The following is an 18,124-nucleotide window of genomic DNA, read 5'->3' as shown; positions in this document are numbered from 1 at the left end:
TTCGAACCAGCAACGCGCATCCCAGGTCGATGCTTTATCCACTGCTCCACCACAGGCCAGCAGTCTGTTCTTAATGATGGTTGTTCTGTAGTTTAGCTGTACTTTTGATATGGTCATGGGGGGATGTGAATACTGCGTTTACCTACTCTGCCATCTTGACCAGCATTCCTCCACACTTACTTTACCAGATGGGTGCTTCTCCTGTGTGCCCTGGCCAGGAATCGAACCCAGGACTTCCACATGCTGGGCTGATGCTCTACCACTGAACTAATCGGCCAGGGCTAAAGCTGGTTTTAATTTTCTTATATTTGTCTAGTTGTATTTAATGACTTTTCTTCATTGAACCTATTTCTTTTTGTTTTGTAATAAAAATTGAAAACAATTTTAAAATATAAAGGAAATTTTTAATTTACATATAAACAAATATATACATGTGGTATTTATTTTAAGCTTTATTGTGAAGTTCTGTATACTCTAAAGATTATAGAGAGAAGTTGAATATATATTTTATTCCTACCATATTTTGATTTTAAAACTGTACTATTTAATGAATAATGTACAATGATTTTGAAAGAATCTGCAGTGCTTTGTGCCAATAAGTTTCTGTAGGCTTAATCTTATTATCAATAGCTTGTCTAAATATTTGCTTAGTAGAATTTACTGTATCAGTTCTTTGCTTTTATTTTAAGACTATGTATCATTACAATATTTACATAAAAGCTTACAGAATAATTTAGTTTGTAGACTATTGATTTTTGATGGGTCTAATTGATGCCAAATAGCCAAACAACCAAAAATTTGTGGCTTCAATTAATTAAATCATTATACTGAACCTTAAAGAGATGATGGTTGGTTTTTCATTCCCAAACATGTATTCTATTTATTGTTAAATAAAAAATCTGAAAGGAAGTAACTAGTTTATCATTACAAAATATTTAATACTCATTTTAATTACAGTTATTTGTCTATAATACTTTAAGTCTGCTATTTTTTCATAGGAAGAAAAGGAATTAGGAGAGAGAAGAACAGCTGAGCTTATTTGTCTCACTGGACACTTTTTCCTTAGAAGAACACAAGAAATAATAAATAGATATCTTCCACCGAAAATAGAGACTGTAGTCTTTTGCCGACTGGGAGCACTACAGATTGAACTTTATAAAAAACTGTTGAGTTCTCAAGCTGTCAGATTCTGCCTTCAAGGTTTGTTGGAAAATAGTCCTCATCTAATATGTATAGGAGCTCTGAAAAAACTGTGCAATCACCCCTGCCTTTTGTTCAACTCTATAAAGGTAAGTTGTATGTGAGACTGTGTCAGGATATGAGCTGAAGGTTCTATGTCATGTGAATGACATGACTAATCCCTGGGGTTGCATTTTGTGGGTTTTCTCAAAGATCTGAGTCTTTTCAGTATGGTTCTGCTACAGAGCAGGTCCAGTCTCCTGCTTGTTCTCCAGAGTATGTCCCATTCACAGAGCTGAACTAGGGATGAAATGGGTTGAGGCTCTGCTCCATCTAGAGTATGTGCCCTGTGCCCTTTGTACCTTGTCTAGAACTTTGTCCTGGTCCCCCTTCCTATTGTATATTAATATAGCCACTCAGTCCTGTTTGTTTGGTGCCAGCAAACATAAAATTTGCCATTAAAAATAATTTAAGTTTTTCATTAGAAAAGTATGTATGAAATTCAGAAAGTCACAAAGAAGAAAATAAAAATTATATACTGGTTAGAATATAAATTGCTAAAACTGAAGATAGTTTGGTAATATGTATCAAAAGCCTTATAGTTTTGTATATTTTGTTACCTGGCATACCACTTTCAGGAATTTATTATAAAGAAATAAAGCTCTCCAGCCAGAGAAAACCACATATTGGTATTAATAATAATAATCTTAGCTCACACTTATTAAGCACTAATCATGTACTAAATATGAAGTACTTTTTTAGAATTATTTTATGTATTCTTTATAAAATTTTATGTAATAAGTACTATTACCATCCCCGATCTTTTTTTAATTAAGTGACAGGCGGGGTGGCAGAGAAGCATTCCGGGACACACCCTGACCAGACCAGGATCCAACCAGCAAGCTCCCTATTGGGCGATGATCTATCTGCCTATCTGGGGTTGCTGCTCTGTTGCTTGGCAAGTGAGATACTTTAGTGCCTGAGGCAAGGCCATGGAGCCATCCTCAGCGGTTGGGCCAACCTGCTCCAGCCATGGCTGTGGGAGGGGAAGGGAGAGACAGAGAGGAAGGGGAGAGGTGGAGAAGCAGATGATCGCTTCTCCTGTGTGGCCTGACTGGGAATTGAACCTGGGACTTTCACATGCCGAGCTGATGCTCTACTTCTGAGCCAACTGGCCGGGGCCCAAATATTTTGATCTTTTAGAGAAACTGAAGTTTAATGATGCTGTCCTTATTATTTGATATATATTTTCCTACTTAATAAATTGTGAACATTTTCCAAAATAAGATACCTTATACAAGTATGATTTTTAATGGCTACATAGTAGAGCTGACCATTTGGATATTTAATGAAGAATAGTGAGAGTTTTCTGTTTTGGAGTTGGAACTGAGTACCAGTCCCTACTGTACTACTTACTAGTTCTTTAACTATAGTCAGGTTACACCTGTGAGCCTTAGCTTTCTTAACTGGAAAGCAGAGACAATAATAGTTTCCTGGTAATGTTATTGGGCAATTTGATAAAATAGTATGCAAAGTTGCACAGTAACTATTAATAGCCTTTTATCTCCTCCAACTTGCCCTTAACAATTTATATTCTTATATATTTTGTTTTTTTAATTGAGTGGTTGATTTTAGAGAGAGAGAAAGAAAGAGAAGGAAGCATTCATTTGTTGTTCCACTTAGTTGTGCATTCATTGGTTGCTTCTGACCAGGGGTCAAACCCACAGCCTTGGTGTTTTGGGATGATGCTCTAACCAACTGAGCTAACCAGCCAGGGCCTTATATTTTTTTCTTCAAACAGTAAAATCATAATTTTCAAACACAAGATGCTGAGGTCATTAATCACATACTTATAAAATGCAGTGTTGTACGAGAAGTCTCCTAAGTTTATCCTGCAATGGGTTATTATATTTACATGGTTTATTATAAAAGTCAGCTGCTGTAACTCTGTAATAGACAAGATTATGATTATTTATTAAGCAACTTTTTTTTTTTTTTTTTTTAACAGAGATAGAGTCAGAGAGAGAGGTAGATAGGGACAGACGGGAACGGAGAGAGATGAGAAGCATCAATCATCAGTTTTTCCTTGTGACACCTTAGTTGTTCATTGATTGCTTTCTCATATGTGCCTTGACTGCGGACCTTCAGCAGACCGAGTAACCCCTTGCTCGAGCCAGCAACCTTGGGTCCAAGCTGGTGAGCTTTTTTGCTCAAACCACATGAACCTGCGCTCAAGCTGGCAACCTCGGGGTCTCAAACCTGGGTCTTCCGCATCCCAGTCCGATGCTCTATTCACTGTGCCACCGCCTGGTAAGGCTATTAAGCAACTTTTTAAGAAACATATACATGATGCCCAGCAAAAATAGAAGCCAAAAATTCTTCCTTGAAAGAAAAATCTTATAGCCTGACCAGGCAGTGGCGCAGTGGATAGAGCGTTGGACTGGGATATGGAGGACCCAGGTTCGAGACCCCGAGGTTGCCAGCTTGAGTGCGGGGCTCATCTGATTTGAGAAAGGCTCACCAGCTTGAGTCCAAGGTTGCTGGCTTGAGCAAGGGGTCACTCGGTCTGCTGTAGCCCCATGGTCAAGGCACATATGAGAAAGCAATCAATGAACAACTAAGGTGCTGCAACGAAGAGTTGATGCTTCTCGTCTCTTTCATCTCTTTCCCTTTCTGTCTGTCTGTCCCTATCTGTCCCTCTCTCTGTCTCTGTCAAAAAAAAAAAAGGAAGACCTTATAATGGTCCAGAATGTATCAGCTAACTAATAACAGGCATAGTACACTACATAGGATACTACAAATAAGGATCAATATAAAATGGCTGAAATGAGCCTTCCACATGTGATAAATATGGTAAATTAGGAGAAAGTAAGGAGACCTGCCAGTCCCAGAAACTTAACCTAAAAAGTGATGTAGTCATTAATAAATATAATCTTTGTTTACATGTTCACATGTCAACTAGCCAGTTTTGGAATGGGAATTGCAGAGGTGTTGATAATCACTCTGGAATAAAATTATTCTAAAAACTATTGGTAAAATAAAAAATATTGGTATAAGAATACATTTCTGTTAACTGATTGGCAGAATTGCTCATTCTTGTAGAAGAAATTGATAAGATTGAGTGAACTGCTGTGCTTGTTTTTGAGTATCACCTGGGAGGTGCTGTGTGAAACCCACAAACCAGGAGAGAAAAGTAATAGCAGGAAGGGAAAAAGGGAAGAGTGAAAAAGAGGTATCGCTGATGAGAAATCTCAGGTTTTTGGAGAGGATAGATTTTGTAGCACTATTTGTCCTCTGTTTTTCTCTCCTTTACTTCTCTGCTCTCCCCCCCCCCTTCAAGTTACATCTAGACAATGATAATGTACTTAAAGGGTAAAGGCAGCAGGCATTAGGAGACTACACTAGAACTGCTCTGTAATTAACTTAGTAGGATGTATGTTACTTTTTTTTTTTTTAATGACCAAATTATAACCTGTTAAGATTTACATGATAGTTAGCTTGGTCTTTTCAGGTAGCTATTAATATTCACCTTTTTTGTTTCCATAATTTTAGCATTTTCCCCTTCCAATAAAAAACAAAACACAAACCAGTGTTAATTATTCTTTTGAATAGGAAAAAGAATGTAGTTCAACTTGGGATGGAAATGAAGAGAGGAGTCTGTACGAAGGCTTGATGAGTGCATTCCCTGCTGATTACAACCCTCTCATGTTTACGGAGGAGGAGTCAGGAAAACTGCAGGTGCTGACAAAGCTCTTAGCAGTCGTCCATGAACTTCGTCCTACTGAAAAGTAAGTGGTCAGTCTCGTGAACTGCTTTAAGTGCTCGTGGAAGTTTGGCTTAGAGTATGTTCTTATTCCCCCAACACTTCCTTTTTTTTTTTTCTTTTTTAAAGAAGAAAACTAAAAAGAAGTTTTCTTTGGGGGGCATGGTCAACTCTCAGTATTTGTTAAACTCATCATTACCAATGTGTCTGTAAGTTTTTATTTAAGAGAAAACTAAATGTAAGTAAATACATATATTTTTTAAACTCTAGAGATGCCTTTTGGTATGTAATACCTAGCTTGTACCTTAATCTCTTTTACAGTCTTTCTTTTACTGTCCCTTAAATGTTGATAGTCCTTAGGGTTTTCTCTTGAGTCTCCTTTCTCTGAACACCTTTTTGGGTTATCTTTACTCCCCATAGTTTTTAACTGTCATCCATTTAGTATTGATTACAGATCGGTCTCTTTAGTTCAACTCTCTCTTCTAGTTTCCACATCCTTCTTTTTAATTGTTTAATAGACACCTAAATCTATCCTGATGTCCTGCCAGACTTTAAGTTTCATATAAGCAGCTTCATCATTTTGCCATTGCAAGCCTGATCCTCTTCATTTTTCCTTGGCTTGACGAGTGGTACATAATACAAACAAAAACCTTACCTTTTTTTTTTTTTTTTTTTTTTTACAGAGACAGAGAGAGAGTCAGAGAGAGGGACAGATAGGGACAGACAGACAGGAATGGAGAGAGCTGAGAAGCATCAATCATCAGTTTTTTGTTGCGACACCTTAGTTCATTGATTGCTTTCTCATATGTGCCTTGACCGTGGTCCTTCAGCAGAACAAGTAACCCCTTGCTCGAGTCAGTGACCTTGGGTCCAAGCTGGTGAGCTTTGCTCAAACCAGATGAGCCCGCACTCAAGCTGGCGACCTCGGGGTCTCGAACCTGGGTCCTCCTCATCCCAGTCCGACGCTCTATCCAACTGTGCCACCGCCTGGTCAGGCAAAAACCTTATCATTTTAGACTCAACTTTTCTCCTTCATTTTGTCGACATTATCAGTCACTGAATTCTATGGATTTTATTTCAGATCTTGGGACTCCATTTCCTCCTAGTACCGAGATTTTTGTTTTGTGTCTTACAGTTACTGATTGGGGTTATGATAGTCTCTTATAAACTATATATTTCCCTCTTACTTTCAATCCCATTACATATCAACATTGCTCTAAATCATATTTCTAAATAGAAATGTGACATGTTACTCCTTAAAAAAAAACCATTCAAAGACTCCCAGTTGTCTTCCAGAAATTTCTAAGCACATTGGTCAAGATTCTCTATGACCTGGCTAATACTTTGTTTTCCAGCCTCGTCTCTCACCATTCCTTCATTCCTGTCACGTGGTCCAATCCTACCAAATTACCTGCAGAACTTGTCATTTGCTCTGTTTCTTACCCTGTGCTCTTCCCTGTTGTGGTTTCCTGTCACCGTTACCTCCTCTTCTCATTCTCTGGCCAGCCTTTTCTCTTCATTAGTACTCAGCTCACACTCGCCCTCCTTTCGGAAGCCCCTAGCCTCAGACTGAGTTAGCCATCTCTCTTCTGTTCTTTGTAGCATCTAGTACCTCCCTCTCAGGGAGTGTTTCTCACATTATAGTTAATATTTAATCATTATTTCTCTTATAAGTCCATGTAGTACAGTGACTCTGTCTTGATTATCTTTAGGTAGGAAACCTTCAAACTGAGTCAGTGAATTAAGGCAGAAATACATAGAAAAACTGCAAATTAGTGATTATGTTTGTCAAGGAGTTTTAAGACCTTCAGAGGATTTATAGTATCATTTGACTTGTGAAAATTTTTAGAGCCCTCTGAGTCTCTGGGATGTTTTCTTTTAGACTCAGTGAAAGAGCCTCATTTCTATCTACACCAGTAGGGCAAGAATAACTGACAACACCATGAAATTCCCTATCATTTTCAATGTGGTTTTTTTCTTGATTGAGCATTCACTTTGTTGCTATAGATCTTCGATTTCCAGAGCTCCTATAAAGTTATTTTCATCAATTTCCAGATATTTATTTAATATTTCCATGGGATAACGAAAGATGTCTTAGTCCAGTGACATCTTGCTGATATCACTCATCTCATTGTTTTTGATATTATCTAATGACCACTTCTTATGGTTCATGAGAATTTAGCACTCTGTGTCCTCCCTTCACCTTATATCCTTCCAAGACAGTTAAATAAATTCTGGTTTAATTAATGTTTACAACTATGATATCACAATTAATTTGTTTACCTCTAAGACAAACAGCTCACATGATTACAGTTCCTTTCTTTTTATTTTTGTGTTTTTCTGAAGTGAGAAGCAGGGAGGCAGAAAGACTCCCTCAAGCGCCTGACCGGGATCTACCTGGCAGACCCACTAGAGGCGATGCTCTGCCCATCTGGGGCGTTACTCAGTTGCAACTGGAGCCATTCTAGCACCTAAGACAGAGGCCATGGAGCCATCCTCAGTGCCTGGGACCAACTTTGCTCTGATGGAGCCTTGGCTGTGGGAGAGGAAGAGAAAGATAAAGAGAAAGGAGAGAGGAAAGGGTGGTAAAGCAAATGGGCACCTCTCTTGTGTGCTCTGGTCGGGAATCGAACCTGGGACTTCCACATGCCTGGCTGACACTCTACCACTGAGCCAACCGGCCAGGGCCTACTGAACAACTTTTTCTCTCCTGGAGCTATTGATTGCCTTTTTATCCCTCTTCCCCATTTACTTTATTTTCTATTACAAAGTCTTCTCATACCCTTCAGTACCTGGTAGTAATGTACATGGTTCCTATCAGTCTTTAAGTTCCTTTATATACTGCTCACAAAAATTAGGGGATATTTTATCATTTCATATTCATTTTGAAATATCCCCTAATTTTTGTGAGCAGTATATTTTGCCTTTTATCTTGGAGTCCTCTGCTGTCCTGCTACAATTTGAACTGGTTGTTCTCTAATCTTGCTACATAGCTACCATCCTGGAACTTTGCTTAACTGTCACCTATAAATGCCTTTTTCTTCTCATCTGTGTTGGATCTCCTATTTCCTGTGTGTCACGTTTTGCTAGAGTATATCCTGTGGTAGCTTTCTAAGAAAGAGAAGATGAGAGGTAAATATTTTTTGACTTCTTCTCTGTCTGAAACTATCTTTATTCTACCCTAGCACTTGACTGACAGCTAGCCTGGTAATAAGATTCTAGATTGAAATAGTGTTATCTTAGAATTTTGAAGTGATAGCTTTATACATATTCTAGCTTTTGGACTTGTTTTTGAGAAGTCTGATGTCTCCTTGTTTTATAAAAGATAGAATTTGTATTTCTGGATTTTATTCTTTTGCTGTTTTTAGGGTGACTTCAGAGAGGTGAAGAAGGCAGACAGGTATGTACTTCACGATCTTAAAACAGAAAGTCTCTTAGATATTGACTTCAAAGTTGAATTTGAAGGAGAAACCAGTGTTTTAATGTATGTGGTCATTGTTGCATGTTCTATAAAGATCAGTGATAATATTATTTAGTATTTACCTTCAATTAAAATAATCAAATATTGCCTTAAAATTGTATATATCAAGAGTCTTTCTTTTTGATTGATAGGGTGGTGTTGGTATCCAACTACACACAAACCTTGAATATTTTACAAGAAATATGTAATCGTCATGGATATGCTTATACAAGACTTGATGGACAAACACCAATTTCTCAAAGGCAGCAAATTGTTGATGGCTTCAACAGTAAATACTCTTCTGATTTTATTTTGTTGTTAAGTTCAAAAGCTGGTGGTGTGGGACTTAACCTTATTGGAGGATCTCACTTAATTCTCTATGACATTGACTGGAATCCAGCCACTGATATCCAGGTAGGACTATTTTTTATGCATTAAATAAACATTATAGGCCCTGGCCATTGGCTCAGTGGGAGAGCATCAGCCTGGCCCGTGGAAGTCCCAGGTTTGATTCCCAATCAGGGCACACAGGAGAAGTGACCATCTCCTTCTCACCCCCCTCTCCCCTCCCCCTCCCCTTTCCCCTCCCCTCCCCCTCCCCCTCCCCCTCTCCCTCTCCCCCTTCCCCTTCCCTCTCTCCCCCTCCCCCTCCCTTCCCCTCCCCCTCTCCCTCTCCCTCTCCCTCTCCCTCTCCCTCTCCCTCTTCCCCTCCTACAGCCATGGCTCAAATGGTTCGAGCAAAGTTGGCCCCAGGCACTAAGGATGGCTCCATGGCCTTATCTCAGGCACTAAAATAGCTTGGTTTCCAAGCAATGGGACAGCGGCCCAGATGGGCAAAGCACCGCCTGGTAGGGGGCTTGCCAGGTGGACTCCAGTCAGGGGCACATGTGGGAGTCTGTCTCTCTGCCTCCCTGCCTCTTACTTAATAAAAAAATAAAAACAAAAATAAAAAATCATTATAGAATGCCTACTAGGGATATACCTGGTGGGAATACAAAGATGACGATGTATGATTATGTGTATTCATTCTTCACAGTAATCCTTGCAAGTGTGAATATTATTAGTCCCATTTTCCAGATGAAAATTTGGAAGCTTGTTCTAGGTCACGTAGCTTATAAGAGGCAGAGTAGGGATTCAAACCTAAATCTGTATGTCTCTACACTCTAATTTACTGCACAATTGGGCCTTCAGGATGCTTATTACCATCAGGGGAAGACAATAAAGTATTATAGATGCTATAATCAGTTTTTGTGCAGAATACAGTAAAGATATAAAATTAGCTTATTTAGGAAAATATTTCAGAAGAAGCTTTTAGTTTTCTTCAGAATACAGTCCATCTTTATGTATTTTGAGATTTTTACTTAAAGATTAGCACCTCAGTTGATAGCTGTGTTTTTATTACAGTGAAAGGTACAGACTACACTCAGTAAAAGTAAAAAGGTACATAGGGCAGAGTCCTGAAGAGACCGGGCAGGAGCTTCCAGTCTTCTTCCTGTACTGGAATTGTAAGGACCACACTTAGTTCTCTTAGCATCAACAAGTGATAATTGTGAAGTATTGTCAAATGGAGGAGTTCACTTGTATCTCGGTGTCTAGATTTTTGTTGGTGATTGGTCCTGTAAGCATGCAGTACTCTAGGTATTCAGTCTCCAGACCCACCAGAGGTCAAACTGACGGGACATAGTCCAAGGCTGTCATCTAAATCACAATGTTAGCATAAACTATCCAGTGTGGCTCAGGGCCCCAGGTAAACAAAAATCCTCTTATTAGGCAAGAGCTTAGAGGTTATCTCCCAGGAGCTGGTTGGAAAGCCAGACTTTTCTTTGGAATGTGCAGGGTTTAAGTGTCAACCTTTTACTGTACAATATTATTGATCCTTAAACCACAAGGAACTGCCTAGAGCTTGATGTGATTGCAGGAATCCTAGGGATTCCTTAGGGACAAATCATGAGCTACTTTGACTGGAAATAAACCCTCCCTGCTGACAACATATATACAGTTCTTTGCATTCTTGCTGTTTAACCTCACTGTGCCATTCTCTGATGCAGCTAGGCCAGCCCTCTCTCTTGCTGCTCCCCTGGCAGTTACTTTACAGTGCCACAGTGGGTGTCCAGCCCTTTGTTTTTCCCAGGAAAAAAACAGGAAGTGGAGAATGCTTAGGTAGGCCTGGGCTTTTTTTTTTTTTTTTTAAGCTATAAGTAAAATCTAGAATTCCTAATCTTAAATGTATTAATGCAAATGGCTTATGTGGAAAAGATGATTAGTTTTAACTATACTCTGAGAATTCTCATTTATTTTCTAAGGCAATGTCTAGAGTGTGGAGAGACGGTCAGAAACATCCTGTACATATTTATAGACTCCTAACCACAGGTAATAATCCTTCAATGTGACAAAAAAGGAATTCCCTTTCAATAATTAAAAAGAAAAATTTGTTGGCCTGACCTGTGGTGGCACAGTAGATGAAACATCGACCTGGAATGCTGAGGTTGTCGGTTCGAAACCCTGGGCTTGCCTGGTCAAGGCACATATGGGAGTTGATGCTTCCTGCTCCTCCCCCCTTCTCTCTTTTTCTCTCTCTTTCTACCCCCCTCACTAAAATAAATATATTAAAATTTTTTTTTTAATATTTAAAAAATTTTGTTATTAAACTGTGCTTCAGTGTTAGGAATTAATTGTTCTTTTGTTAACTAGAATGCTAAACCTATTTTACCCTAAAAAAATAAAAGACAAAGACTTGAGGTAAATCTAATGAGTGTTTTCTCTTCAGGTACAATAGAAGAAAAGATCTATCAAAGGCAAATCAGTAAGCAAAGTCTTTCCGGGGCAGTTGTAGACCCAACCAAGACATCTGAGCATATTCAATTTTCAGTAGAGGAACTTAAAAATTTGTTCACATTACACGAAAGTTCACATTGTGTTACTCATGACCTGCTTGACTGCGACTGTACAGGAGAGCAAGATCAGACAGGTTTGTTTATTTTAATTCTGTTATGATGGTAAAGTTAACTTGTTTCTCTTCAGCAGTTGAAAATACTTAAATACAGAATGACTAAAATACATAACCTTTGTAAATGTTGATTTTCTTTCTTCCTTAGGTCATAGGATAACCACCAGATCAGTATTTGAGAAAATATTAATTAGAACCTTAATCTCAATTTAGTGTCTTGTTTCTAAATTAGTTGTAAAAGTTTTAACTTAGAGAAATTTTTCAAATCCTGGTCTAATGGCTTCATTTATTTTTAATTTTTTTTTTAGTGAGAGAGAGGGGCAGACAGGAAGGGAAAGAGTTGAGAAGCATCAACTCATAGTTGCAATACCACCTTAGTTATTCATTGATTGCTTTCTCATATGTGCCTTGACCAGGGGGGCTCAAGCCAGAGACCTTGGGATTCAAGCCAGTGACCTTTGGGCTCAAGCCAGCAACTATGGGATCATATCTATGATCCCATGCTCAAGCTGGATGAGCCTGCACTCAAGCTGGCGACCTCAAGGTTTCAAACCTGGGTCCTCAGTGTCCCAGGCCACCGCTCTATCCACTGCACCACCACCTGGTCTGGCGATAAAATTTTTATTAAGAGAGACAGGAAGGGAAAGAGACGAGAAGCATCAACTTGTAGTTGCATCACTTTAGTTGTTTGTGGATTGCTGCTTAGGCCTGTTTTAACTGGAGTGGGGCTCAATCCAAGCCAATGACCCTGTGTTCAAGGCTTGGTCTTAAAGTCAGTGACCTTTAGGCTTGAGCCAGTGACCACTCTGGCGACCCCACACTCAAGCTGGCAAGCCTGCCCTCAAGCCAGCAACCTTGGGGTTTCAAACCTGGGACCTCAGCGTCCCAGGTAGATGCTCTGTCCTTTGTCAGATATCTGTTAACCACTGGTCAGATTAGAAAATATTTTTAATCCTTATTTCTATTTCAGAAAAATATACACTTGACAGAATAATTTTACTCTTTGTGTTTTGTGTAGACATTAATTATAATGGGGTCATATTTTCTGAGACAGCATGGGACACTCTACTTCTCAGTACTCGATGAACTGCTAGTGCTGGTTAAGTGAAGCTAAAAACATCAATTCTCTGGAATTAACACCATTTAAATAGGAACTGAATGAGAAGTAGACCTTGAGAGAGCAATGTTCGAGAGTTTGAAATCACTTGATCAATTTTATTGAGTACGTTTAAGAAGTTAAACTGTTGAGACTGACATGGAAGAATTTATATTTCATATAAATTAATACTTGATTCTCTTTGTTTTCTATTTTAATTCTGCTTTTATTTTTTTTTCTTGTACTTACTCTGTTGTTTTTATTTTTCAAATTGAATGCTTAGCTTAATGATTTTCAGTCTTCTTTTATGAAATGGATACTTAGGCTGTAAATTTTTCTCTAAACTGAATCTTATAATTCTGCCATGCAGTCTTTTTATTATTCAGTTCTAAATATTTTATATTTTCCATAATGATATCCTCTTTAACTCATGAATTGTTTCAAAATGTGTTTTAAAATGTATTTTAGTTTTGTTATTGAATTCTGACTATGGCATTATTGTAGTCTGAAATATGGTCTGCATAATATTGATTCTTTGATAATTATACAAACTTGGTGTGTGGCCTGGTATGTGGTCACTTTATAAATGTTTCTTTGTGCACGAAAACCAAGTCTGTTCTCTCATTACTTAGTTTAGAGTTCTACCATATTAGTAAAATGTTGTTACCAAATCAATTTTTTCTTATTTTATGTATTTAAAAACTTCCTGTTTTAGCTCATAAATTGGTAAGCTATTTATATGGCTCAGTCACTTAAAATATAAATATAGATTGTAGTCCTTTCCAATTGGTTAGAGCGCATTCCACTATGCCAAGGTTGCAGATTTGATCCCCAGTCAGGGCACATACAAAAATCAACCAATGAATGCATAAATAAGTGGAACAACAAATCAATGTTTCTCCTTCCTCTCTTCTAAGATCAAGCAAAAAATAAAAAATTGAAAAAATATATAAATTGTATATAGTGAAAACTTCCACAGTATTCCTTTCTACCTAATTTCTAACCCTCCTGCCCTGTAACTAGAATTATTTTTTGTGTGTCCTAGATATATTTTTATGCACATGCAAGGAATTCTGAATACACATTCTTGTCCATTCCCTCCCCCTCAATAAAGGGTAGCATAGTATGTGTATAAACTATACCTTTTTCATTTAATAGTGTCTTTTCAGATCTTTCTGCATCATTGTAGAAAGTTTCCTCACTTTTCCCCCTTATCTACAGTGTGTCCGTAAAGTCATGGTGCACTTTTGACCGGTCACAGGAAAGCAACAAAAGATGACAGAAATGTGAAATCTGCACCAAATAAAAGGAAAACTCTCCCAGTTTCATACCTATTCAGTGCAGTTCGATGTGGGCTCACACACAGATTTTTTAGGGCTCCTTAGGTAGCTATCCCATATAGACTCTACAGACTCATCACTGACTGATGGCCTACCAGAACGGGGTTTCTCCACCAAACTGCCGGTTTCCTTCAACTGCTTATCCCACCGAGTAATGTTATTCCTATGTGGTGGCGCTTCGTTATAAATGCGCCAATATTCACATTGCACTTTGGTCATGGATTCGAATTTAGTGAGCCACAGAACACACTGAACTTTCCTCTGTACCGTCCACATCTCTACTAGCATGGCCATGGGCTGCTCCGCTGTATACACGGTGTTATGTCATCATCTGCGCATGCACACATGCTGCCACATCATCCTACAGAAACTGGGAGGGTTTTCCTTTTATTTGGTGCAGATTTCACATTTCTATTGTCTTTTGTTGCTTTCCTGTGACCGGTCAAAAGTGCACCATGACTTTACAGACACACTGTATATAATGTTGTATATTTATCTCTCTCCCACAGATACACAGTTTGGTTCTTTCCAGTTCGTATTTATGTTGATACATCTTTTTTCATATGTCCAAGTATAATTATAAGGTAAATTATCAGTGTTACTGGGTCAGAGAATATATGCATTTGTAGTTTTAATAGATATTGCTAAAATGCTCTTCATTGGGGGCTGTATCATTTACACCCATAACAATGTACTAAAATGATTACTTCCCCACAGCTTTGCCAGTGTAGTGCTTGATCAGATTGTTTGGATTTTGCCAATCTGATAGTAAAAAACGTATATTGGCCTAGTCTTAATTTGCTTTTTTCTTATTATGAGTGAAGTTGAGCATAATTTCCTATATTTAATAGCCATATTTCCTTGATATAAATAATCTGTTCATATTAATTGCCCATTTTTATTAATAACCTAATTTATTGTTAGATATATCTGTTACTGAGAGACATTAAAAATCTTGCATTATTACAGTGGACAAAGTTTCTTGTTCTGTCAGTTTTGCTTCATATATTTTATATCATCTTAGTGATTTTTTTATTATGGCCTATTTTATTATGTAGTGATTTCTTTATCCTTAATGGCTTTTGCTTTCATTTGTCTTAACATGTTATCCATGTTACCTCAGCTTTCTTATAGTATTCGTCTGTTGTATCTTTTCCCATTCTTTACCATAAATATTTCTGGATTCTTATATTTTAGGTATCTCTCTTATTAATAGCATAAAGCTGGATTTTCTTTTTTCTATAATTTTTTATTATAATTTTTAACATTTTTATTCATTTTCACTGTCTTTTTATGTTATTTTTTGTTTCTAACAGGTCCTATTGGTGGTTAACATTCTCAATCTTTGATTTTTCAAAATGTATTTTTTTTAGGTGTACAATTCTAGTTAATAGTTTTTCTTTTTTTGTCAATACTTTGAAGGTATTCTGTTTGCTGGATTCTCAAAGTAATCTTGTCATCTCTTTTATTAAAACCTCAGTTTAAACTTTGAACATTGAGGGGCTTTTGATGATATTAAGAACACCATTTTTCTTTTTAAGCAAGCAGGGAGGGAGATGAGAAACATCAACTGGTAGTTGCAACACTTTAGTTGTTCATTGATTGCTTTACATATGTGCCTTTATAGGGGGTGGTGGGCTGCAGCAGAGCCAGTGAACATTTGGGCTCAAGCTAGTGACCATAGGATCATGTCGATGATTTCACACTCAAGCTGGTGACCCTGTGCTCAAGCTGGGGTTTTGAACCTGGAAATTCCATGTCCCGGGTCGAAACTCTGTCTACTGCGCCACCACTGGTCAGGCCCATCAATTTTTTTTAGATGTGATAAAATTTAAAGAGAAGTCTCTCTTTTATAAATGCGAGTGAAATATTTACGCTGAAATGATATATGATATATATTTAATAATAAGGAAATGGAGGAAGTGAGATCTCAGTAAAACAGGATTGGCTCTTAGTTGAAAGTTACTGAAGGTGGGGACTATAAACCTGTCGATTCGTTTTTCCATCTTATCAACTTTTGTATATATTTGAAATTTCTTATAATTAAAAGGTTAAAAAAATAAAACCTTCAATAGCCTGCATTGCTGTTAGGCTAAAGTATAAAGTCTTTAAAGTGGTGAGTTATTAGGGTAGGATAAGTGCTCAGGACCCTCAGGAAGCGCAGTGCTACCACCACAGAAGTGTATTTCTCACTCATCTAGCAGGTCCTGTGGTAGGAACATGATGGACAGCCCTCTGTGAGGTGATTGAGTGATCCAGGCTTCTTCCACTTCGGTCTGCCATCCTCTTAGGTGTTAGAGTTCCCTTCTGGGATCCCAGCGTCTGCCAGCCAGCAGGTGAGGAAAGAGAAGAAGTAGGAAACCGTGTGGCAGAGGGGATTTTTATAGGCCAGCCCTGGAAGTGACATAGACCACTTCTATACATATTGCATAGGCTAGACTCAGTGGTTGCATTTAACTGTAATGGAGGCTGGGAAATGTGCCTAAGTGCCCTAGGAAAGAGAAATAGATTTACTGAATAACTGCTAGGCTCTTCCATTCATAATTTGATTACAGCATTTTGCATAAACCAGCCCTTGAATGTGTACTTCACCTTGCATTACCTGACTTCTTCTCTTACATTATTCTTCGCCTTTGCTCTCTCAGCCCGAACTGCAGTAGGCTCCTCTGAGTCCCTCAGCTGTGCGTATTTCCCTTCCCTTTCATAGCCTTTTTATATCACTTTTCTGGAGTGCTTTATTTCCCTTCCCCATATAGTTCTTGTCTTCTCATCTTTCAGATCTTAATAAAAACAAGTCAGTTTATCCTGTTATATGTTCTCAGATCCCTGTATCTTCTATGTCCCATGTATATCACTTCATACCTTTACCTCTGTATATAATACAGGTCCATAGTCCCTTTTCTTCAGTTTTGAAATCTAAAACTTGTTTTATCTTTATAAATTTGCAATAAACTCATTTGGTGGCAAAAACCTTACCGAAATTGATGTGAATTTATCAATAGTCTTTAACCCATTTCATAATACTATTCATATGACTTGCTGCAGAGTATTAATGGGCTTGATTAAGGAGTGCTCCCCAGATCTTTCCAATTATATTCTGATTTTGGAAATATATCTGGCCCCAAAGGTTTTAGAAAAGGGATCGCAGACCTGTAACATATCTCTTTGGATGATTATTTGTTTAATGTGTATGTCTCCCACTAGACCATAGAGTCCTTGAAGTCAGAGACCAAAATGTAATAAATTGCATAAACTTGTTTTATCATTAAATAAAAAAAGTAATGTATATTTAGAATGTTGATTGGCTTAAGGATTTTTTCATTCTTCTACTTATTGCAGGTGATTCGTTGGAAAAATTCCCTGTCTCTAGAAATTGTCAGCGTGGTCTAGCTCACAAGACATCCAACTCCCTGAAACCACTGTCCATGTCACAGCTGAAGCAATGGAAACATTTTTCTGGAGATCATTTAAATCTTAAAGATCCTTTTCTTGAAAGAATAAGAGAGAATGTGTCCTTCTTTTTTCAGAATATAACCAATCAAACTGCTGCTCTATAACGAAGAAGTATTCACAACATTGTCTTGCTCCCCCTTTAAAGAAATAACAGTAAATGTAATTTTTGAAAATGAATAGAATTATTTACAGTAATAAATTTGTTGTAAACTATATTATAGTTTTGATACACACTGTTTTATTTTTTGTATACTTAAGTGTTGAAACATTAAAGACATTTGTCATCATGTAATTGTTTATTAGTAATTCTATAATTAATGCACTTTTATCAAGTACCCACTAAGGAATTTTCATAAGGAATATAAAAAAAGGTAAAATGCCTATCTTGAGAAAAATCTAATCTGATCAGGAAAGTTTGATTAGGAAAGTCAGATAATTGAGAAACTTAATAAATTTGAACTATAGCTCAAGGGAGTAAGAGAATCAGAGACTAGAATTGCAGATGTTAAAGACATTAGAAGTAACAGTTGCTGCTGGGCTGATTGAGTGCAGCTAGTCAGTAGGTTGGTCAGCAGGAGATGAAGGATAATGTTGTACTTCAGAGCAATAGTTCCTCATCTGAACCTCGGACTCATGGGGCACTGACACGACATCTATAAAGTTATGTCCACCAAATGTTTGTACATTGAATGAATTTTTAACTGTCAGGTTGAGGATGTCTCTAGTAATTTTTTTTTTTTTTTACAGGGACAGAGAGAGAGTCAGATAGAGGGATAGATAGGGACAGACAGGAACGGAGAGAGATGAGAAGCATCAATCATCAGTTTTTCCTTGCGACACAGTAGTTGTTCATTGATTGCTTTCTCATATGTGCCATGACCGCGGG

General features: G+C 37.7%; 1 protein-coding gene across 2 annotated transcripts in view; it reads left to right on the top strand.

The window, feature by feature from the left end:
- Positions 1–17,458, top strand: part of RAD54B (RAD54 homolog B) — a 142,751-nt gene extending 125,293 nt beyond the window's left edge. For both annotated transcript variants that reach the window (XM_066379134.1, XM_066379132.1), the window contains exons 10-15: positions 999–1,289; positions 4,792–4,967; positions 8,555–8,816; positions 10,706–10,772; positions 11,170–11,370; positions 17,125–17,458. In XM_066379134.1, coding sequence (XP_066235231.1) covers positions 999–1,289; positions 4,792–4,967; positions 8,555–8,816; positions 10,706–10,772; positions 11,170–11,370; positions 17,125–17,342 — 1,215 coding nt within the window. In that variant the 3' untranslated portion in view covers positions 17,343–17,458. The remainder of the gene's footprint in view (positions 1–998; positions 1,290–4,791; positions 4,968–8,554; positions 8,817–10,705; positions 10,773–11,169; positions 11,371–17,124) is intronic.
- The last annotated feature ends 666 nt before the right edge of the window (positions 17,459–18,124 follow it).

The sequence above is a fragment of the Saccopteryx leptura genome, chromosome 3 (genome assembly GCF_036850995.1).
Source record: "Saccopteryx leptura isolate mSacLep1 chromosome 3, mSacLep1_pri_phased_curated, whole genome shotgun sequence".
In the NCBI taxonomy this organism is placed as follows: domain Eukaryota; kingdom Metazoa; phylum Chordata; class Mammalia; order Chiroptera; family Emballonuridae; genus Saccopteryx; species Saccopteryx leptura.
Note: the sequence above shows the minus strand (reverse complement) of the source record. Positions and strands in the feature narration are given on the sequence as shown.